Source organism: Gadus morhua, chromosome 14 (assembly GCF_902167405.1).
Source record: "Gadus morhua chromosome 14, gadMor3.0, whole genome shotgun sequence".
NCBI lineage: Eukaryota > Metazoa > Chordata > Actinopteri > Gadiformes > Gadidae > Gadus > Gadus morhua.
In genome coordinates, this window is record NC_044061.1 from 21,565,394 (window position 1) to 21,588,674 (window position 23,281).

The 23,281-nt window shown below is 45.2% G+C and overlaps 1 protein-coding gene across 2 annotated transcripts; it reads right to left on the reverse strand.

Annotated features, from left to right (window-relative positions):
- Positions 1–11: 11 nt before the first annotated feature.
- tpp2 (tripeptidyl peptidase 2) lies at positions 12–22,763 on the reverse strand. Of its 2 annotated transcripts, XM_030376794.1 has the most exons (29): positions 22,501–22,763; positions 20,285–20,413; positions 19,742–19,837; positions 18,328–18,432; positions 17,650–17,774; positions 17,106–17,269; positions 16,543–16,697; positions 15,042–15,118; positions 14,622–14,749; positions 13,623–13,871; positions 12,887–13,002; positions 12,575–12,746; positions 12,029–12,186; positions 11,619–11,695; positions 10,788–10,894; positions 9,382–9,536; positions 8,904–9,020; positions 8,516–8,616; positions 8,331–8,427; positions 7,186–7,323; positions 6,616–6,860; positions 6,178–6,256; positions 5,856–5,894; positions 4,307–4,488; positions 3,830–3,926; positions 3,371–3,501; positions 2,871–3,126; positions 2,417–2,536; positions 12–1,807 (listed from the first exon to the last, which is right to left on the reverse strand). In XM_030376794.1, exons 1-29 carry the CDS (start codon positions 22,663–22,665, stop codon positions 1,718–1,720), a joined length of 3,870 nt encoding a protein of 1,289 aa, XP_030232654.1. In that variant the 5' UTR covers positions 22,666–22,763; the 3' UTR covers positions 12–1,717. The 2 variants fall into 2 exon arrangements, with proteins under 2 accessions (XP_030232654.1, XP_030232655.1); XM_030376795.1 differs by lacking the exon at positions 5,856–5,894 and having other exon boundaries at positions 1,422–1,807.
- Positions 22,764–23,281: the final 518 nt, after the last annotated feature.

The following is a 23,281-nucleotide window of genomic DNA, read 5'->3' on the forward strand; positions in this document are numbered from 1 at the left end:
GTGGAAGCGTATTTAAAATCTTCAAAATCATTTTATTGTCATCTTCCCTCTGTTGATATACATCCATACAGGCGAGGTGAAATTATCGGGGAATAACATGCCGTCTTTAAAACAATACAACAAAAAAAACTCAGGGACAGGACATAACACATTGGCGTTTCCTCATGTGTGAATCTATCGAGTCGGCACCCAGCGTGCGCTGGAAGTGGAGGACGGACTGGTCCAGATAGTTAAGGCCTTCAAACACTCAACCCCCGAAACACCAACCGTTGGCAACACACAAAACCGACGTGACGGGAACAGGATTGATAAATACACGGGGGATGGAGGTGTGGGGCTTCTAAGGGTTTATCATGTTATCAACTGCAATTAATATCCTGTCAATCAAGGAGAGGCTCAGCCTAGAGGAACGTGTCTGAGGCAACAAGACCCGCCCCAAGAGGACGAGAGTTGTGATGGACAGCTGTCGATGAGAAGGTATTCAAACCTCTGTTGAAGCGATCGCTTTAGCAGGTTTAAAAGAACATAGACAACACTTTAACAACAGCTGCTGAGCTCTCTGGGAGGATCAAACGCTAATGCAAACAGGACGCTGCGCTGTTAACTGATAAAAACTAAAATGGGTAGAAGGGTGCAAGCAGCAAATCACCGTCAGATGAAGTCTTCCCAGGGTTAAAAAATGTTGTTAAACTCAAAACAAACGTAAAAGTTTGCCCCAAACTGTTTGTTTTTTTCCTTCCATATTCAGAAGACATGCATATATGCAAACTAAGTCATGGAGAGTACTAGATACGTTTTGATATTCTTATATTGCCTCTAGATATGTGTATGTACAGTAGATATAGAGGGGAGGTTCATAGAGGGTTCTTCAGACAGTGAGGTGGTGGTGGTGGTGGTGGAGGAGATAGTCTGTCGGTTGTGGTAGAAGGTCTGAATACATCTTCCATTCAGAGATGATTTGTCTCGCCTGTGGCCAGACAAACCCCCCACCATACTAACAGACCAATTGAGTAACCCTCAACCTAATTAGCCTAGCTTAAGGCGTGTGTTAAGCTAGCGTTAACCTAGCATTAGGCTAGCGTTAGCGTGAGAGTAAGGCTAGCATTAAGGTGGAATTAGGGTCAGGGTTTGGGCTAGCATCCGGGTAGAATTAGGCTTGAGAAAGAATAGGTTCAGGCTTGCATTAGGCTAGCATCAGGCTAGCTTCAGGTTAGCATTTGGCTGGCATCAGACTAGCGTTAGCTTGATGTGACTGTCAAGATGCTTCCAGGTCAGCAGGTGGCTGAAGGATCATCATAAGGATTTCCCTGTGTTTGGTTTCATCCCCTTTCTTCCTCGTCTACATTATGAGAAAACACCACATTCTCATCCTTTATATTGACAGTGTGTGTGTGTGTGTGTGTGTGTGTGTGTGTGTGTGTGTGTGTGTGTGTGTGTGTGTGTGTGTGTGTGTGTGTGTGTGTGTGTGTGTGTGTGTGTGTGATTAGAAGGGTGTTTGCGTGCGTGTGCGTGCATGTGTGTGTTAGAAGGGTGTGTGAGTATGTGTTTAAGTGTTAAAAGGGTATGTTAGAATGATGCGTGCGTTAGAAGGGTCTGTGTGTGTGTGTGTTAGAAGGACGTGTTCATGTGTTAGAACAGGGTGTGTGTGTGTGTGTGTGAGAAGGGTGTGTGTGTTAGAAGGGTGTCTTTGTGTGTTCGATGGGTGTGTGTGTGCGTGTTAGAAGGGTGTGTATTCTGCAGGGTACAAGACAGGCAGCCAGTTCTGGGTGAAGGTGGCACAGTAGGTCCATCCCAGATGGTGCATCAGCTGGAAATAGGAAACAGGGAGAGTACATTACCGACAATCAAGTGTTTCAACAGGTTGGTATTTAAATAATGTCTGCGAGAATCCCATTTCTATAACCTGGACACTGAATACGAGATACTGGTTCAGATAGGGTCTAGTAGGCGGTCCGCTGGTCTAGTTACTGATTTCCTGGTCTGGATAGCTATCTGCACCCTGGTCTAGTTAGCAGTCTCTCCACTGGTCTAGTTAGGGGTCTATCCACTAGTCTAGTTAGCGTTCTTCTGTTCCATTTAGCGGTCTCCTGGTCTAGTTAGCGGTCTATCTCATGATCTAGTTAGCGATCTATCTCATGATCTAGTTAGCGGTCTGCTTTGAGGTCTAGTTAGCGGTCAACTGCACAGCAAGCGGTCAGTCTCCTAGTCTTGTTAGCAGTCTCTCTACTGGCCTAGTTAAGGGTCTGTCCACTAGTCTAGTTAGCGGTCTCCCGGTCTAGTTAGCGGTCTCCTGGCCTAGTTGGCTGGTCTCCTGCTCCGTCACCATCTCTAGTTAGCGGTCCGTCCCCTGGTCTAGTAAGCGGTTTATCTCATCGTCTAGTTAGCACCCCCTGGTCTATTTAGCGGTGAGTCTGACCTGGATGCAGTTCTTCATGTTGTCCTTGCTGGGTTTGTCCTCCGCCATCTTGGACGCATACTTCAAGGCGCGACCGTACATTCGGTTTACCAGCGCGTGTTTATAGGAGAAGGTTAACACCTGGGGGTAGATAGAACATATATTATAACATAAATATTATAACGTAAAGACGTAAAGAAAAAAAAAGTCCTAGCAGGGATAGCTATTAGCAGGGGAACTGTTAACTACAACGTTGTTACCTTGGTAACCAACCAAGCGCTGTTACCTTGGTAACAAACTACAGCACTGTTACCTTGGTAACCTACTCCAGTGTTACCACGGTAACCAACTACAGCCTTGTTACCACGGTCACCAACTACAGCGTTGCTACCAGGGTGACTAAACTACAGTTTTGTTAACCTGGTAGCTAAACTGCAGTATTGTTACCATGGTGACTAATCTACAGCGCAGCTACCTTGGTGTCGGTGAGCTCCGCCCACTTCTGGACCTCCCAGAAGGTTTCCATGAGGTTCTTCTCCAGGCTGGTCTGGCCGTCCTCAGAGCTGCTGCTGCCCGCCTGTTCCTCAGGCCCTTGGGGGCCCTCGGCCTGCCGCTCCCCCAGAGCAACGGCCCCCTCCCCATCCTGGGGGGGCAGCAGGAGCTGGTCGGCCAGAGCACATCCCTTCCTACACAGGGCGTCCAACAGGGACGTCTTCTGCTTCTCCATGTCACTGGAACACACACACAGAAAATAAATGGTTTTATATAAAGACGCAATGTGTAAGATTGTCCATCTTCCAGTTCGTAAGTGGAAGATGAAAGAATGCTCATTCTAACTGGCTACAACTGTGTGACGTGGTTTATGTTAATGGTTAGTTTAATTTGTGACTTTATATGGTTCTAGTTTCTATGGTTGAAGTTAATGGTTCTAGCTGATGGTTCTAGGTGATGGTCCAGTGTCCATCCTGCTGGTACCTCTTTATAGTGGCGGCCTCGGGCCGTGGGTCGGTCTTCAGGGTGAGGTGAACCGCCAGAGCCGTCTGGTCGATGAGGGACAGGACCTGGTCTGCTGCCGTCACCACATCAGGGAGATGCTTCACCCGCTCCTGCACACACACACACACACACACACACACACACACACACACACACACACACACACACACACACACACACACACACACACACACACACACACACACACACACACACACACACTATAGCAACTCAAGGGCCAGGTCGGACAGAAATACAGGAGATACAGAAAGAGAGATACAGACAGAGAGAGAATGGGAGATACAGACAGAGAGGATGAGAGATACAGACAGACATAGAGAGAGATACAAAAACACATAGAGAGAGAAACAAAGACAAAGACAGACTGACAGACAGACAGGCAGGAAGACAGACAGGCAGGCAGGCAGAGGAGTGTACCTTCTCCGCGTCCAGCTGATGGAGCCTCTGGACGTGCAGGGGGAGGTAGGAGGAGTACAGCTCCCTCAGCTCCTCGTACACGCAGCTGCCTTCCAGCCTAGCCCAGGGAGAGAACCACTCAGCACAGCCACAAACAGAGACTAACAATTACAGTACAAAACTACTAATAGTAGAAGAGAGCAAATTATATTAAATCATCATCTTTAAAGGACATTTAATGGTTCAAATAATAGTACAGATACCGTTCATAAAAGTTATAATAATAAAATTAAAAGTTCTGGTAGCACTTATAATAGTACCAGTATAAGTACAAATAATAGTACAAATAAAAGTACTATAAATAGTTATAATAACAGTAATATTGGAAGGACTACCCTTAGTAGTACAGTATCGTAGTGATTGTGCTATTATAATATTGTAATACAATAGTAACATTAACAGTAATAAGGGAATGAGTAATAATAATTTCTTTCAGACTTTGTCATCCACTGTATCTTCAGGTCTCTCATGGCCTCGATGAACTCCTCCTTCACACTCTTTTCCTTCTCTTCTTCCTTCTCCTTTCCTGCCTCCTTCTCCTTCCCTCCTTCCTTCTCCTTGCCTCCGTTCTTCACCTTGTTCGGGGGAGGGATCAGGTGGTACACCACGGGAACCACATCCTGTCAACAAACAAGACACACTTCCTGCTTTACATCGTAGGAGTCCCAATTTGTACGCGACGGGGAGGACAATTATTTTGCTAGTCATCCACATCATCATCCTCCCTCTGCCTGACAACACTTGACCCCTGACCCCTGACCCTAAGCTCCTCGCTGCAGTATGACATCAGAAGCTAGGGCACCGTCCATGATCGCCCAACCCCTCGGCCCCACCAAACGCGTGGCAACGCCCCGCATCTCTCTAGCGGCTGCTTGTGGGAGTTCACCACTAAGTCGATGGAAGTTCTCAAAACCAGGAAATTCAATTCCACCACGAGTCCGTTTGGTCTGCTGGTACTCACTGAATGTCGATTGTCCAATCACCGGCCGAATGTGCGCTGCAAGACACGCTAATTTGCATCAAGTTACCTGAAGTTCAACTTGTCGCCCCCCCCCCCCCCCCCCCCCCCCGTCGGCACGTGAGCCTTCCCAGAAGCCCTTGCCTTACGCGCGCCCGCGTCCTTTACAAAGTGGATGGGAGGCGAGAGCCTCACTCGGGGCCACACGCTTGGTGGGGCAGCCGTGAGGGCGCAGCTACAGAGTGACGACCAGTGCTTTGATGGTACACACTCAACATGACGCGATTAAAACAAGGGCATCCAATTACTTTACTGTCCTTAGTTACTCTACCTTAATCAGTCTGTTGTACAATGTTGAGCTATAATAAGAAAGAATAGGTCTTTATTGCTTAGTTAGGCTACTATATTTCAGACTGTTGTTAAATGTTATATAAAAAAAAAAGTATAAAAATACAGCTTTATTATTAATATATAATATGAAAGAATGGATGATAACGAATCAAGCAGTTGAGAACTTTACTCGATTATTGTTTGTCCTTAATATTTGTCCTTAATATTTAAAAATCAGCGATCTAATAGTTTGAAATATTTTTTCAATGAATTCTGTTATTACTTCCATCACAGGAGAAGCCCCCCAAGGCTTCTCCTGTCACGGTACCTCCCGTAGTGTACCATCCAAAAAAGTCACACGGTTGGGAGTTAGTGTCTTCTATATTACTGATATTACTGACCACCAGTTGAGATCAGCCTAGCTGCACCATAGCCTGTCTATGGTTACCCTAACCCTGACCCCTTACCCTAACTGAGGGGCACAGGACCACCCCATGGGATTGGAGAGAGACAGAGAGCGAGAGGTAAACTCACAGCGATAAGAGACAGACCTGGTAGAAAAAGCATAGGCGCTAAAGAGAGCGAGAGAACAAATAAACCCTGGTAGAGAGAGCATAGGAGCCAGAGAGCGAGAGAACCCCGGTAGAGAGACCGTAGGAGCCAAGGAGAGAGTTAAATGGAGTCTATCTCTTCCAGTACCTTCTTAAACTTGCCTTGTCGTTTTGCAGAAGCCTGCCCCTGGTGGTCAGAACAAGACACAGTCAACACCTCTACCAGCACCTGCTCTCACTGTAGTTTACTTTTCTCTTTTTTAAGACACAAAAGGTAGATTAAAAACCAATAGGTAGCGGAACAGAGAGGGAAACTCATTGAGAAGAGTTCTTACCAATCTTTTACTTTTCTAGCACGCAGCTAACTAACGTAGCATGCTGCTCGGTGTGTTATATAGTTCTATCTATGGGTTCTGTGGAGGGCGAATTAGGAGATAGGAAGTCAGAGACTGCAGACAGGAAACACTCACAGCCTTCTTGCCAAACTCGCTCTTGGGAACGACCAGGGAACCGGTGAGGTAACAGCCTGAACACGTTCCCTTAGGAACCCTGAGAGAGTGAGAGGTAGAGAGAGAAAGAGAGAGAGAGAGAGAGAAAATCAAGTCAGTCAACTTGCTACTTTCTTGTGACTTCAATCCTTGGGACAGGAAACCCTGATTTGGCCAATAGTCAGAGAAACCGGTTCATATTAGCCCCTCCCAGAGTGAGCAGGAATACTTTTTCGCCAGGCAGGGAGGGCGGGGTTGTCATCGGGCAGGGGGACGGTGTAGAAGGGCTGGGTGAGGGTGGGGGACCTACTTGTGGTCGGGCAGGGGGACGGTGTAGAAGGGCTGGGTGAGGGTGGGGGACCTACTTATCATCGGGCAGGGGGACGGTGTAGAAGGGCTGGGTGAGGGTGGGGGACCTACTTGTCGTCGGGCAGGGAAACGGTGTAGAAGGGCTGGGTGCTGCCTGGACACATGGTGAGGGAGGTGGTCTTCTTCTTGGAGGCGAGCGCGGCCCGGTGCGTCTCGTAGACGTCCAGGCTGAGCGTGCTCGGCAGGCGGTGGGAGACCACGAAGGGGAGGTCCTTGATGCGCTCCAGCTCGCCGGACTGCTCGTGGCGCACCTGCAGTCGGATGGTGTAGTCGCCCTTCTCCAGCTTCAGGGAGTACTGCAGAGGGCGGTCAGGAGACGGGCGGGGTAGAGCTCTGTTAAAGACTAATGTCTGTACATTGAACTAGTCCAGGGGGTACTAGGATGTATAATCCTGTAGAGGGTAAGGGGGTACCAGGGTTATATACCTGTTGAGGGTAAGGGGGTACCAGGGTTATATACCTGTTGAGGGTAAGGGGGTACCAGGGTTATACCTGTTGAGGGTAAGGGGGTACCAGGGTTATATACCTGTTGAGGGTAAGGGGGTACCAGGGTTATACCTGTTGAGGGTAAGGGGGTGCCAGGTTATACCTGTAGAGGGTAAAGGGGTACCAGGGTTATACCTGTTGAGGGTAGGCGTCTCCTGAGCCCAGCAGTCTCTTGTTGCTGTCGAACATCATCCACAGCTGGCTGTCGAACTCGGACTCATAGAGCAGCTCACACAGCAGAGGGCAGCTAGGGGTCACCTCCCCACTCTTAGGCTGACACACACACACACACACACACACACACACACACACACACACACACACACACACACACACACACACACACACACACACACACACACACACACACACACACACACACACACACACACACACACGTAAACCACTGTACCTCTCTGAAAGGTGTACGTTATTGACTAGAATATATAATAGGTCATCTATAAATGAGTTGGGCCCTGTTTCTAGAGGATAAACCCAGATCAATTCTGGTTTTCAGCTATCAGAAGATCAGATTATTTTTTGATATAAGCAAACGTGATGTAAAGAAAAGATTAATCATAGGTTTTTTTATTGATCAAAAGAACCGCGGGGTCTCTAGCGGTATCATAGCCGAGTACATAAGATAGTATAGAACGGACCTGGTGGAAGGTACATGTTATAATATTAATATACAGATGATAACTAACTATAATAATACATAGTATAGAACTGACCTGTTATTATAGAACTATAATAATATATAGTATAGAACTGACCTGTTATTGTAGAACTATAATAATATATAGTATAGAACTGACCTGTTATTGTAGAACTATAATAATATATAGTATAGAACTGACCTGTTATTGTAGAACTATAATAATATATAGTATAGAACTGACCTGTTATTGTAGAACTATAATAATATATAGTATAGAACTGACCTGTTATTGTAGAACTATAATAATATATAGTATAGAACTGACCTGTTATTGTAGAACTATAATAATATATAGTATAGAACTGACCTGTTATTGTAGAACTATAATAATATATAGTATAGAACTGACCTGTTATTGTAGAACTATAATAATATATAGTATAGAACTGACCCGTTATTGTAGAACTATAATAATATATAGTATAGAACTGACCTGTTATTGTAGAACTATAATAATATATAGTATAGAACTGACCTGTTATTGTAGAACTATAATAATATATAGTATAGAACTGACCTGTTATTGTAGAACTATAATAATATATAGTATAGAACTGACCTGGTGGAAGGTGTAGGTGAGCTGCATCTCGTACAGTTGTCTGTTGTCGGGCAGAACGTCTCGCATACCCAGAGCTCTGATCTTATAGTTTACTGGCCTACACACAGATACACAAACATCTCAATGTTTCAAGCGTATGTTTGTGTACCTGTGTGTATAATGTGCGTAGATGTGTGTATAATTACCTCAGTGGTTGTACCCAGGACTTGAGTGTGATGCTGGGAGCTACGTCTTCATATCGGAGAGGAGATGAAACCTCAAAGCTGGTCACGCCCTCTGATGCATTCTGGGAAAAAGAACCAACCATCGAGTCAACATCCAACATGCTCGTCATGGTGATCACTTGGGATGTAAAGGTGGTGTGTGTGTGTGTGTGTGTGTGTGTGTGTGTGTGTGTAAGTGTATGTGTATGTGTGTTCTTATGATGTGCAGGGGGGAGTAGTGTGTGTGTGTGTGTGTGTGTGTGTGTGTGTGTGTGTTCCTATGATGTGCAGGGGGGAGTAGTGTGTGTGTGTGTGTGTGTGTGTGTGTATGGTCTTACAATGTAAAGGGGGGAGTAGTGTGTGTACTTACGATGTGTAGGGGGGAGGGGTGCGTGTGCAGGCCATGGAAGGAGATGGTGTAGTCCACCGTCACATCTCCCAGACTGGCCCACCAGCGAGCGATACACACCTCCACGATACGGCCTGGCTACACACAGACACACACAGAGTTACAAACACAAGGTAGACCCGACTATAGATATCAACATGTTGGGACTTATTTTGGGTGCTGCTGGACGTTGGGTGGTGTAGCATGTTAGGGTGGGGTAGGTATCATTAAGTAGTATCGTGGGAGGTGAAGCAGTATTTTTGGGTGTTGTATTGGAAAGTGTAGCAGTATTTGGGGGAGTAGCAGTATTTGGGGGTGTAGCAGTATTTGGGGGTGTAGCAATGGGAGGGGTAGCAGTATTTGGGGGTGCAGCAGTATTTGGGGGTGTAGCAGTGGGAGGGGTAGCAGTATTTGGGGGTGCAGCAGTATTTGGGGGTGTAGCAGTGGGAGGGGTAGGTACCAGGACAGGGAAGGCCTCCGTCAGGGAGCCCTTCTCCAGCAGAGAGGCGAACTTGTAGAACTCGTTGGCGCGGTAGGCCTTCTGCTTCACCAGGTGGACCGCGTGGAGCACGAACTTGGAAGACACGTCCCCTGAATGGGAGCTCAGGGTCAACTCTGAAACACACAATACACATACACGTTAAATACACACGTAGACTACCTCCACACATTAGACAAATACTTCCTACATACACTAATTCAATTGACGCATATACACACCCGTAGGGCTGAAATACAACCTCTCAGCCAGTGTTTCCTGTAGGATTGTTTTCACACATTTTATATACTTTTTACTTTATTCCACATTACAATTATTTTTATTAGGAATAACAAATAAAAAAATAATGATCCAACGCATTAATACAGGTCAGAACATTGTTATGTTACAAACAATTTCAGGGCAGTGTTTCCTCTAGAAAGAAATTGGTGACGTCATGTCTCATTTTAACGTTTCTTTTTTTTTTTTACTTTTTTCGATATTCAGGTCAATCAAAACCCTCATTGTTTAACTCATTATTTAAACACAATTCAAATTGTGCAGAGATTTATTTCCATTGGTCATTCTGACCGGAGATTTTCGGTCCTCCTAATTTTTTTACGGTCAATGACCGGTAATTACCGGACAACGGAAACTCTCTTTCAAGGGTACAGGAAACATCTCCTTTTCCAGGTAAACATGCTTCCTATAACTGCAGAATGTAGCACTACTTTACTAGCTGTTTGGCTCTCGTTTTTGAAAGCCCCCCCAAAATCCACGGGTTCCCAGCCTATGTACATGCCCTAGACAAGGGGGTGTTCAAACTTTGCGTGTGTGTGTGTGTGTGTGTGTGTGTGTGTGTGTGTGTGTGTGTGTGTGTGTGTGTGTGTGTGTGTGTGTGTGTGTGTGTGTGTGTGTGTGTGGACCACTATTTCTCATCATGAATCTGCACGGACCACCTCATAATACACATAACAAAATATGTGTGCACACAATCCTACCTGAATTACCCGCACCTCTTAATAGGCCTACTAGCACTAAAAATAACATTATAGCATCAGTACAACAGGCTTGTTAAAAGAAAGTTACATAGATATTTTTTAATTTGTATGTGAATTTCCTGGTTAAATTAATGCTAAAAATAACCTGTTCTTTTATATTTTATTTTGCTATTCCACGGACCACCTGCAGTACCGTCACCGCGGACCTCACTTTGGGAATGACTGCCCTAAAATACGTAACATTAGCACAATAAGTTGGCATTTGTAACCCACACACACACACACACACACACACACACACACACACACACACACACACACACACACACACACACACACACACACACACACACACACACACACACACACACACACACACACACACACCTGCCCAGGAGGCGCCTGCTGGGACGGTGATGAAGTGCCGTCTGATCTGACCCGGCCTGAAGTGGACGTCTGAGAGAACAACCTCCTGGTTGGCCCCCTCACTCACCCTGGGAGGGGGGGGGGGGGGGATACAGACAAGATGTCAGACATGGTGACGGAACGACGCAGATGGACAAAAAGAGAGATTGTTTTTAACTCCTTGTAAATGTTAGCCTGTGGCTATTGCCAGACCAAGCTCAATCTGGGGAGGCTGCTGTCAGTTTCATCAGCACAAGAGTGATCCACGGGCCTAGTTCAAATGACTCAGTACGCAATTGGCTGCTTGCCGTCGCTTCCCTGTCCCCGTTAAACCAGCCAATAGTGCACCAGGGGGAAGAGACAGCTTGGTGATTGGCTCCCGCAAAAGTGTATCGGAAGCAGAAAGAAATGTATTGCTCCTCTCCAGACCCTTCTGCAGGGCAAATTCAAATCGCCGGCAGAATGGGCTGGGGTTACCCAGTCTAGGTAAATGTGTCAAATACATGTAAAACTATGTTGACAGGAGGGGGAGGAGACAAGAGGAGGCAGCGAAGGGGGGAGACAATGGGAGGAGGTACAATAGGAGAAAGGAGTAGTATGTTAAGGAGGAGACTAGAGAAGGAGGCGAAGGAGTCTGAGGTAAAGAAGGAGGAGTTGTAAGAAGAGACAAGAGGAGGGGGTAAAGGAGACGAGGAGGTGAAGGAGGAGGAGACAATATGAGGTAAAGGTGACGATAAATAAGGGGCGACGAGAGAAGGAGGTAAAGTAGGAGACAAGAAGAGGTGGTGATGAGGAGACAAGAGGAAGTGTTACCTGGTTGGGATGATAACGGTGATAGGAACCCTGAATAGAGGACCACCCCCAGGAGCAGATGTATCATAACCCAGCACCTACACGAGCAGAAACACACACACACACACACACACACACACACACACACACACACACACACACACACACACACACACACACACACACACACACACACACACACACACACACACACACAGTTAACAGGATTCAGTGTTTAGTAACCAAGAAAGGATATGTCCGTATTGTTAAGATTATGAATTGCGCCTTTTTAAAAGATGTCTCTATTTAGTATAGGTAATGTTTAGTCTTTCTCTCTCCGATATGCAACATGAAGTCGCTCTCCTTCTCTCTCTCATATGTGACGCATATTCTCTCACTCTGCTATTTATAACTTCCAGGCTCTCTCTCACCTCGGTGTAGTGCAGTCCTTCCCTCAGTCCCTGGGGGTCGATGCGGAGGTGGAAGTGACGACATTGGTTCATCAGCTCCAGGTGGGCGGGGCTCTGCACCCATGATGCGGAGCAGGTGAGGGCCAAGTGGAGCTGGAGGGAGATCTTCTCCGGGTTTTCTACACACACACACACACACACACACACACACACACACACACACAAATATAAACACCAACTATCTCATGAGATCTGTATATGCATGTATGAGTGTGTTTACCGCGTGTTTGTATGAGTGCGTTTGCGTGTGTGTTTACGTGTGTGTGTGTGTATTTACGCGTGTGTGTGTGTTTACGGGTGTGTGTGTTTACGTGTGTGTGTGTACGTGTGTGTGTGTGTGTGTGTGTGTGTGTGTGTGTGTTTACGTGTGTGTGTGTTTACGTGTGTGTGTGTGTGTGTGTTTACGTGTGTGTGTGTTTACGTGTGTGTGTGTGTGTGTGTGTGTGTGTGTGTGTGTGTGTGTGTGTGTGTGTGTGTGTGTGTGTGTGTGTGTGTGGGTGTACGCACCTGTGTTTTCTGGGAACACGGGTTCAATTCCCACACAGTGGTCTGAGGGTGCCAGGATGTGGGCAGGGTCCCTGAGGTAGATGCCTCGCTGCGTTCCCACGGTTACAGAGAATCCCAGGTGGCTTGTGGGTAGAGAGGCATGCTGAGTGAGGTATTCCAGAGCCCGTTCCACCTGCAAGGAGAACAACGTCAATGAGCTGGGATTTAACAATGCTAACAAGGCTAGCGGTAGCACGCTAGTAGACAGGGCAGACAGACAGGACAGGAGAGAGGAAGACAGGAAGTAGAAGCTGAGCAGGCATGAAGGCGTACCTGGAGGATTCCGTAACCCTGAGCGAACATCTCGATGTCCTCCACCCTCTGAGCGGTGTTCTCCAGGGCTCTCCTCACCCCCGACACGCTGGTACTGATGCCAGTCTGCTTTACACCTATAGACATCATATACATTACACACACACACACACACACACACACACACACACAAGTCTGCTTTACACCTATACACATCATATACATTATACACACACACACAACGCTCTCCTAACAACCCCCCACACACACACACTGGTACTGATGCCATTCTGCTTTACACCTATACACATCATATACATTATACACACACACACACACACACAACACTCTCCTAACCCACACACACTGGTACAGATGCCAGTCTGCTTAACACCTACGCACGTATTATACACACACACACACAACGCTCTCCTAACCCACACACACACCAGTCTGCTTTAAACCTACACACATATTATACAAACGAGTTGGTGACGTAAGGTTGATAAGGGATATTGGTAAGGGTTAAGGGTAGGGTTGGTGTTAGGGGCAAGGGTTAGGGTTAGTGTAAGGGGTAAGGGTTAGTGTAAGGAGTAAGGGTTAGTGTAAGGGGTTAGTGTTATTGTAAGGGGCTAGTGTTAGTGTTAGTGTTCAGGGTTAGTGTTAGGGGTAGGGTTAATGTTTAGGGTAATGTTTAGGGTTAGGGGTATGGGTTAGTGCTAGGGGTCAGGGTTAGTGTTAGGGTTAGACAACCCACCTGAGAGAACCAGTGCGATGCCGCCGCAGGCGTTGGGCGAGGACATGGAGGTGCCGTTCATCAGCTGGGTCCCCCGGAGGGTCCAGTTGGGGACGGAGGCGATGGCTCCCCCCGGAGCGCTGATGCTGACCCCCAGGGCGCCGTCGATGCTGGGTCCCCGAGACGACCAGGTGTACTGGTTGGCCGGGAGCTTCTCCCTCAGGGAGTACTCCGCCACCATCATGTCGGGGGTCACGTAGGCCCCAACCCCTGGGGACAGACGGAGCGCGTTACACACCTCAACCCCTTACCCTCGGAGCCTACATAACCCAACCCTCTGGAGACGGCAATGCTTGCATAGTCAGAAATAGAGCTGACCGATTCATCAAATTCAAACGTCATCGCTATATAATAGCGGGGTTTGATTTGCCATTTGCAAATTGCAAAGGCTGCAATGTTTTTTTTTTTTTTTTGGGGGGGGGGGGTTATATTGTTACTGCCTTGGGATCAGTAAGATTTGTATTTATTTGTATTTTACAATTCAATAGTTAAATTAAGATGTTATAATATCTAGTATAACTTCTAACCTACCCATTACACTAGTGGGAGTAGTGGTTGATAATAACCTACCCATTACACTAGTGGGAGTAGTGGTTGATAATAACCTACCCATTACACTAGTGGGAGAGGTGGTTGATAATAACCTACCCATTACACTAGTGGGAGTAGTGGTTGATAATAACCTACCGACTACACTAGTGGGAGTAGTGGTTGATAATAACCTACCCATTACACTAGTGGGAGTAGTGGTTGATAATAACCTACCGACTACACTAGTGGGAGTAGTGGTTGATAATAACCTACCCATTACACTAGTGGGAGTAGTGGTTGATAATAACCTACCCACTACACTAATGGGAGTAGTGGTTGATAATAACCTACCCACTACACTAGTGGGAGTAGTGGTTGATAATAACCTACCCACTACACTAGTGGGAGTAGTGGTTGATAATAACCTACCTATAACACTGCTGGTGGTCCCCCCAGGGCAGCCCACGGTGGACAGGCAGGGTCCGTTGTTCCCGGCGCTCGACACAAACATCACGTTGTGTTTCTGCACCGCCTCGTTGATGACCTCACAGATCCTCCTGGACCAATCGCAGAGGGGACACAAGCCGGTGAGACCACATGACATCATCACTGGCTGACATCACTAGATGACAGATGACATCACTAGATAACATCACTAGATGATATGACATCCCTAGATGACAGAGGAAGTCACTAGCTGTTGTCACTACATGACTAGATATCCCTAGACAACATCACTAGATAACTGATTAAGTCCCTAGATGACACCATTAGTCAACAGATTAAGTCACTAGATGATATCCCTGGATTACTTTGATAAATAATAGATGACATCACCAGATAACTCACCCTGAGTTGGGCCAGTGCGTGGCCTCTCCGTAGCTGTAGTTCACCAGGTCACATTTGTGTTTGATCACCTCAATCATCTGAAGTATAGAACATATACAGTTCATATTGGAGCAGATTTATGATTGACTGAAGTTTGTCGTTGTACACGTTCTAGATCATAGCTGAGGTGTGAGCCTTGGAGTGGTGGAGTCAGTGCTTTCCCCCCCCCATTGACTCCCATTCCTAAGCTCAGTGAGCACCTGCAACAGTGTTATATTGAAATTGACACTGCAACATAATTTCTTGCGCCATCGACACAAAACTTTCCACATAACATAAGGGGGGGATGGCCTGAACGGGCCCGCTAACTTCAGCAGTCGGTTGCACCAGCAGAGCGTAAAGCCCATCATAAGTTTGGGTGTAAAGTTTGCCTTAACCCTACGATCGACCTAGCTAGTTTCAAACTAGAGGTGTTCTAAATTTGGTTTGCACCACAAAAACTTAAATTGTAACGTTACTAGTAGTGCGTAAATTGTACCAGCGTCGCATTTAATGACGTTTAGATAATTTCAAGCCAATCATTGACAGCCAACAATGTAAACAGGAAGTACCGGCACTTTAGCACCCAAATGAGAGGGAAAAACAGGTTTGTGGTCCGTTGGGGACTTGATACAGATGTGCGTTCCGTCCACACAGCCTGACACATTTGGGAAACCATCGATCTGATAAAATTGTTGACGGACATGGTTTTGTTCCGCAGGCTGTACAGGGAAGCAAACATATGTGTTCGGATGCCTGCAGAGACACACTGCCACAGCTCGAACCGCTCTGCAGACAGTAGACTTGTGCACATGAACGAGTCACCAACTAGGTTTTGAAAAGACCCAGTGGCAAAATATCTCAGAGCCAAGCACACTTGAAATCGCTAGACTTGGAGCCGAATTTCGGTTTGTGTTGTGCTGCAGGTCGTTGTCAAGAAGGCCGGTTATCCTAAGTAATTCGTCCTGGCAAAACTGAAATTGTGCATATAAATCTACATCATCATACAGATGAAATGGATCGATACGGTCACGGACAATCCGTTCCCGACACAAACCGCGTTGCAACTCCTCTTGCCATTGCTCAAAACGAATAGCCATCTTTTGTATTCAAATCTTTTAACGTATTTACCGATCTTTATCGTTAGAATGAAACTTACCCCAGCTAGAGGGGAGGTGTAAAATATTAGTTATAACTTAGTGATATGTTGAAACTATCTGCTTGGTGCAACTGCTATTTTTTTAGCAGAGTGTAAAGTCGAACGTTTGGGCAATTTACGTTCACCCTAGCCTAAGTGGGACCTTACGTTCTGCTGGTGCAATCAGCTGCTGGTCCCTGGGCTACACTAAGCCGGTATTGTGTTTGATCAATTAACGCTGGCTTATTTGCTATTTGCTCAATTCATTCAAAATCAGCACCTAATAATAATAATAATAATAATAAGAAGAAGAAGAATAAGAATAAGAATGATAGCATTACTTACAGCCCGTATGAGCCCGGTTCCCGTCTCCATGGTGCTGAGGCGCGTGTCTCCGATCTTCAGGGCCAGGATCTGAGCGCCGGGGGCCACACCGTTACGCTTTGGGTCGTCTGGGAAGCACCCTGCAGCGATGCTGGCCACGTGGGTACCGTGAGCTCCTATCAAATACACACTATATATTAATACACTGCAACAATGACATGGGTACCATGAATACTATATATCATACTATATAATATATATAAGATACCTGCAACAACGCTAGCTAAATTACATAATATACAATTGAATATATATCACTATAGATTATAATATATTATATTGGGGCCTTCTCTCTTTTACACTATATAGCCCCACAGTCCCCTGGGCGTTTGGTCATTAAAAGTTCTACAAGCCTGCCGATACATACAACTTTTGTTGTTGTCGTTTTTCAGATACGGCCCAATTGGTCAGGGTTTAAAAAAAAAAAAGCACAATACTAACAAATATAATAGGGTTCCTACGGATTTTGTAGGACCTCTAAATATGAACATATATAGACACACATGTATTTAACATCAGATTACCTCCGCTGGTGACGATGCACAGTGTGTTTCCCTCGTCGTAGACGTTGACGGAGTAGTTGAGCATCTCTGCGTTGCCGAGTGTAGCATATTCCTGGTTTTCTCTATAGGAGCTCAGCACTGTACCCTGGGACAGGTCCCCGCACTCAGAGGTGTCCACCACCGCCCTGGAAGACAAGGCCAGGGTTACCCCAGCCGCAACCTAACCCAGACACTTACTCACCACTGCAACAGTTACCCCAACCCAACCCTAAACCCAGGCAGTGTGTACTATGGTATTGTATACTATATATAGACACCCTGCAGTGGTGCTAGCTGCATGGGTACCATGAGAGCCGACAATTAGTATATATTGTTTATATTCTAAAGACATACATGCACATGCATGTAGATATAGATATAATATCGACTTTATTTCAATACATGACGTCATGGGTACCAAGAGCTGCTACACTATAGCTATCTCTATTTATATATCTATAGCTATCAATGTTAACCCCAACCTAACCCTAGCCCCGAGTAGTGTGAACCATGTGGGTACTAGTACCTCCAGGTGTCTCCGTCGTTCCAGAGCAGACAGTCGTACACGGGGCCAGGGTCACTGTACTTCTTCTCCAGAGAGGCCAGGAGCTCAGAGCGACTCTGCAGCTCCTCCTTCTGCAGCTTCTCCAGCTTCAACAGAAAACAAGAGCTACTGAGAAACAGACCCCAAACTCGGTATCGGGCACAATCAGATGTGATCAACCGTGGCTGGTACCAATACCACTCAATCACTTTTCATTTGTTACTTATTTCTTATCTGATGTGGTATCTGCAGCGCTGCTTGAACGATCAACGTTTTGGCCATGGCAGGCAGCGAGCATCCATCCACCCTCATTCTTCTGCTGCTACATTCAAACTCTTGACCCTCATTATCTCATCGACAGTTATACTCCCTCCAGATTCACATTCATTAACACTTCACATGATCTCATTATCAAACCCATAGACACAGTGAAACATCAATGGTGCTTCGGTGATATGCCACATTAAAAAGTAAATGACGAACATATTATGATATCCTATACAGTACATTAATACAGATTATAATATTACAGATGTGTTTAATGGATTCAATTAATAATGGGCGTGTAATAAAGATTATATTAATATAATATATATATTAATATGAATATAGAAGTGTCGATAGAGAAGTGTAAAGCCTGCATGAGATGAAAGCTTGTACCTGGGAAGGGGTGGGGTGAGCGAGGTCAAACTCATCCATCCTGCGACTGACCTCTGCTAGGGCAGCTCTGTGGGGGGGGTCCCACAGCTTCTCCTTACGCTCTTTCTACAAACACACACCCACCACATGACTCTTTATACAAACACACAAAATCACTCTTTATAAAACACACATCACTATACACTAGGGATGTGTCGGTCGCGACTGATTCGTTACAACGAACGAATCCCGAACGTGAACGACAAGAACTGGTTCCCCAAAACAAGAAGAACTGGTTCTTTGATTCTTTTTTTTTAACATAAACCAAACATATGGTCACGTAAATAAAATATACAAACGAACAGAGCTCCGTCTCCCCGCGACTTCCATTGATTGAGTCTACAACTTTCTCAAAGATTCAGCCAATGAGAGGTAGCAATGTTGTTGGAATGGCACCTGGGTAAACCAATGACAAGGCGGCACCGTCGAATATGCGCGCTTTCTGTCTGACGTATCTTGGGTCATACCATTCGACTCATATATCCCCCTACATTTTTTCGAAAATAGACTTGACCTCCATCTGTTTATTGGATAAACGCATTTCCCAATCCCAGGAGTCTTTGCTCCATTCTACGTCAATTTAAGAACAAACAAAGAAATTAAACTGCAGTTCGTATTTTTTATTTATGACCATGCAAGTTCTGTAATGCCTGAACAATGAAGAATTAAATGTAAAGTAAAATAAAATTATAAATGCAAAACCATGAATGAAATATAGAGAGTAAGCAAGTGGTATAAATATTGGTGGGACGTTCGACATACTATATAGCAGGAATCTCCAAACGGCGGACTGCGGTCTTGACTGTCCTATCTGGGCCCACGACCAATTAAAAAAAAAAAAATTATAAAAAAAAGTTTTTTTATTATTTTTTTTTTTTAAGATGTAATCTGACGTAACGAACGAATCAAAACGAACGAATCAAATAAACGAATCGTTATAGTGAACTGAACTGAAAGAACTAGTTCCCGGAAAAGAATCATTTTGCCCATCCCTACTATACACACAATTGACCCTTTCAGCAAACATATCACTCTTTCTACATGCACGTTATTCTTTCTGCAAACATCAACATCAAATACAACCTCACTCTTTCTATCAACACAACTTTCTGCAACCACACACACACACACACACACACACACACACACACACACACACACACACACACACACACACACACACACACACACACACACACACACACACACACACACACACACACACACACACACACACACACACCATTCCTTCTACAAAAACCCTCATACAACAATACTCCACATTCAAACATCAACCTTCCGACAAACATATCACTCTTTCCAGTGGAATTGTAACGGTAATCCCGAACTTGAGAGTGAATTACTTGGTGGGTACCTGTATTCTCTCCTTCAGGGCCTTGGGGAATATCTCGTAACCGTTTTTAACTCCGATGCGGTACTTCCCTGATGGATTGACCCAGCACGGGGGGATCTGCAGGGAGACACATAAGAGATGTCAGATGAACATATGACATTCAAGGACAGAAACGGGAGAGAAGGAGCACTGTGATTGATGTCACTCACAGGCAGGTGCTTTTCTACATGCCTTAAATACTGTATGTTAAAGTACACTAATCATTGGCCTCACCAGGATGCACCTCCATAATCACACACTGGCCTCACTAGGATGTACCTCCACAAGGTTCAAAGGTATGTTGTTCGAGAGTTTCTAGGGTGTGTGGTACATTGTGTTGGTTCTAGACTGTTGGCTGTTGGTTCTTGAGGTTCAAGAGTGTTGGTTCTAGGGTGTGTCGGTTCTAGAGTGTGTTTTTTTGAAGAAGATGAAGGCTGTGTTGGTTCTAGAGGCTCTGCAGTGTTTTGGTTCTGGAGATTCTTGGGCGTGTTTGTTCTAGAGGTACTCGAGTGGGATGGCTCTCACCTGCAAGGTTCTTCCAGAAAGGCCGGGGATTGTCCCATCCTTGGGCTCTGCGACGGTGGTCATGTTCACATCCCCGCTGCCCGTCGTGTCGATGATGTCAACGATCTTCGGCTTTCCCTCTGTTGTGACCTGGAGGGAACAGACAGCAAAATGGGCTTATTATATACTCTGTTGTGATCTGGAGAGAACTGACAGAAGCAGGGTCTTATATACGCTGTTGTGCCCTGGAGAGAACCGACAGCAGGCCTAACTTACTCTGTGTTACAAAAGAACACAATACACACATTTGTATTGAATTGTTTGGCGCCGTGCAAAGCCCAATCACAGAGTTTAATCATAATTTCATGCTAAAAATATATAATGAAATCTTATGATAACTGATTTAATTTGCAATATAGCTGCTGCCATGACCTCACACATAGAATCATGTGGTGCAAGGTAACCAATCGGAAATCCTGCTTAAAAATTCATCAATAACAGCTTAGCACCTCACTTACATGGAGAGAGCAAAATGGCATGCATTGAGCCAGACCTGGGATTTTACGTCTTGTTACAAGGCAGGCCTACTAATGTAAAATGGTTAAAAACTACTAATGTAAAATGGTTAAAAAAAAAATGGTTAATAACTAAAGTGTTACAGCAGACTAGATCAAATCTGGGTTCACTTTCTTTCGCTTGTTGTTTCTGCCCATCAATTAGACTGCTGGAGGCAGGGAGGGATCTCTAATGCCGCGTTTCCACTGCAGGGTGCGGTACGGTTCGGTTCGCCTCAGTCCGGTAGGGAGGGGGCGGTATAGCCCAGCTCAGTTCCGAGGTTGCGTTTCCACCGCCGACAGTACCCTTTATGTTAGGCCGGATGTCGATCGCCGCGGCAGCTACGTTTTACGCGACATGTTCATTGTAAAGAATAATACCTCGAGGCTACTGTTTGTTTGTTTTTATCCCCACGTCGCCCGGAAGTGAAGATTCTGTCGACCAATCAACCGAGGGGGTGTGTACCTCTCAGCACCCCAACGGCGGAGTACTGAAGGTTAGGGCAAAACGAGTACGGCTCACGCCCACTTTTGGCGGTGGAAATGCAATCCGTACCGCACCTTTGCGAACCGAACCGTACTGCACCCTGCAGTCAAAACGTAACAGTTAGTCTTTTAAGTGGGTAAAAGGCTAACAGTAAGACAAACTCAGCCAACAACATTAATATTTTTCTGGTGTGAAGAAAAGCCAGGACACCTTACATCTTTAATAGAAAGATGGTCTGTAAAAGGTTTCACGTCAACACTGTGTAGACCGCTGTAGAACTACACAAGGAAATAAGGTTACCCAGATTACTAATAAACTGGTACAGCAGATGTAGGACTGCTGGATCCAAGATTACTTATAAACTAGTACATGCTGCCAGTCTCATAAATAAATAAAAAAATACTTCAGGCATGCATAGTGTCGGAACCGTAATGAACTGTAAACCCCTACAATTGTATGATACTTGTGTGAAGGTAACCTCCATAATATAAAATATATATACATACACACACACACACAATTCAAAATGAATCGGAATAGTTTCTACCAGCTTCCTATGTTAATAGAATCCTAATATGTCTCTGTGACAGCCCCCTGTGTGGTACTATAACCTTTAAAACACATGTCACTGCCAGAGAAATGAGTACTAGATACATTGGGGTTATGGATTTCTGATGTTTAGTACTAGATGTATACAGAATATTATATTATTGATTATGAACTCGTTAGTACTAACTAGACTATATAGTATCATAGCAATTATTAAGGTGGTAGCTTAGTCGTGTGATATTCATGTTTGTGTTTGCTTTTAATAACAGTATGCCACTCAATTCCTGGTTTAGTGGTTAAAGTTGAGTAACTCTAAGATTATGTCAATTAATCCATGGTAAGTAGTTAAAGTTGAGTTGCTATTAGAATATAGAAACACATATATGCTTTACTGGTTAAAGTGGAGTTACTATAACAATATTTGAATCAATACACGTTAGTGTATGTGACAGTTCGTAAATACATACAAGTTTGGGTAGTACAGCTACTAAAAAAATGTTTTTGCGTATACCGTTCGTTAATAAGTACATGATTTGGTGGTTATATTTGTATTATTTGAGTGTTTAAATTTACTACAGCGGTTTGAATGGAGTACGAGGCCTGTAGTTAGCATTAGCAGCTAACGTGAAACAGCGGGCTGGATTTACCTGCAGGCCGGGGGCCCCGGGATCCACCCCGGTGTCCAGGACAGCGATGAGCACACCTCGGCCGTCATACTCGGGGAAGCGGGAGAGATAAGAGGTAGCACCTGTCTCTTTCTTGGGCAGCAGGCCGTGGAAAGGGAAGGGTTCATCTGTAGAGAGAGCAGCCATGGTGAGGGTGAGGATGGATAAAAACAAAGCAGGGACTGGGAGCAGATCGGCGGGGGACAGACAGCAGCTTGGCAGACCTCAGTGACTACTCTTGGGGGAGGGGGGGGGGGAGGGGAGGCGGGGAGGGAGTTAAAGGGCCCGTAGCACTGCCAAAAATATTGTTTATTTATTTATTTTATTCATTTATTTAACAGGGACAATGGACAGTTAATAACCGTCCCAGAATAAGCTATACAGATACATTTTCCCTGGGGACCGAATGCTAACGTTCAGTTTAAAAAAAATAGTTGACAGCAAAAGTAAAAGTTGCAATGCCCAGTATAATGGAGTAGTAAATTGTATGTACATAATGTACTGGACACAAAACCAGATATAACTCAAATAAAAAAATCGAAATAATAATGTATAATGTCCTTAGCGTCTGATACGGCAGGGAGTAGAGCAACGTCATAGCCGCTGTGTTGCACTGAACAGTGGCCTCTGGTGGAGGCTGGTTTGCCTGCTGTTGTCTGAACATACGGAGATGCATTATGTACTGTATATTTTAATATGGCCATATATCTCACTGTTCAACATGTTTACTAAACAGGTTATGTTTTCGCACAACCTTTTTCTT

Coding starts and splice junctions, on each gene's coding strand:
- tpp2 (XM_030376794.1), bottom strand. CDS start 22,665: ATGGCTGCTCTCTCTACAGATGAACCCTTCCCTTTCCACGGCCTGCTG. Junction 17,270..17,649: donor AACGACGGAGACACCTGGAG/GTACTAGTACCC, acceptor CTTGTCTTCCAG/GGCGGTGGTGGACACCTCTG. Junction 9,537..10,787: donor AGCAGGCGCCTCCTGGGCAG/GTGTGTGTGTGT, acceptor TGTGTGTTTCAG/AGTTGACCCTGAGCTCCCAT.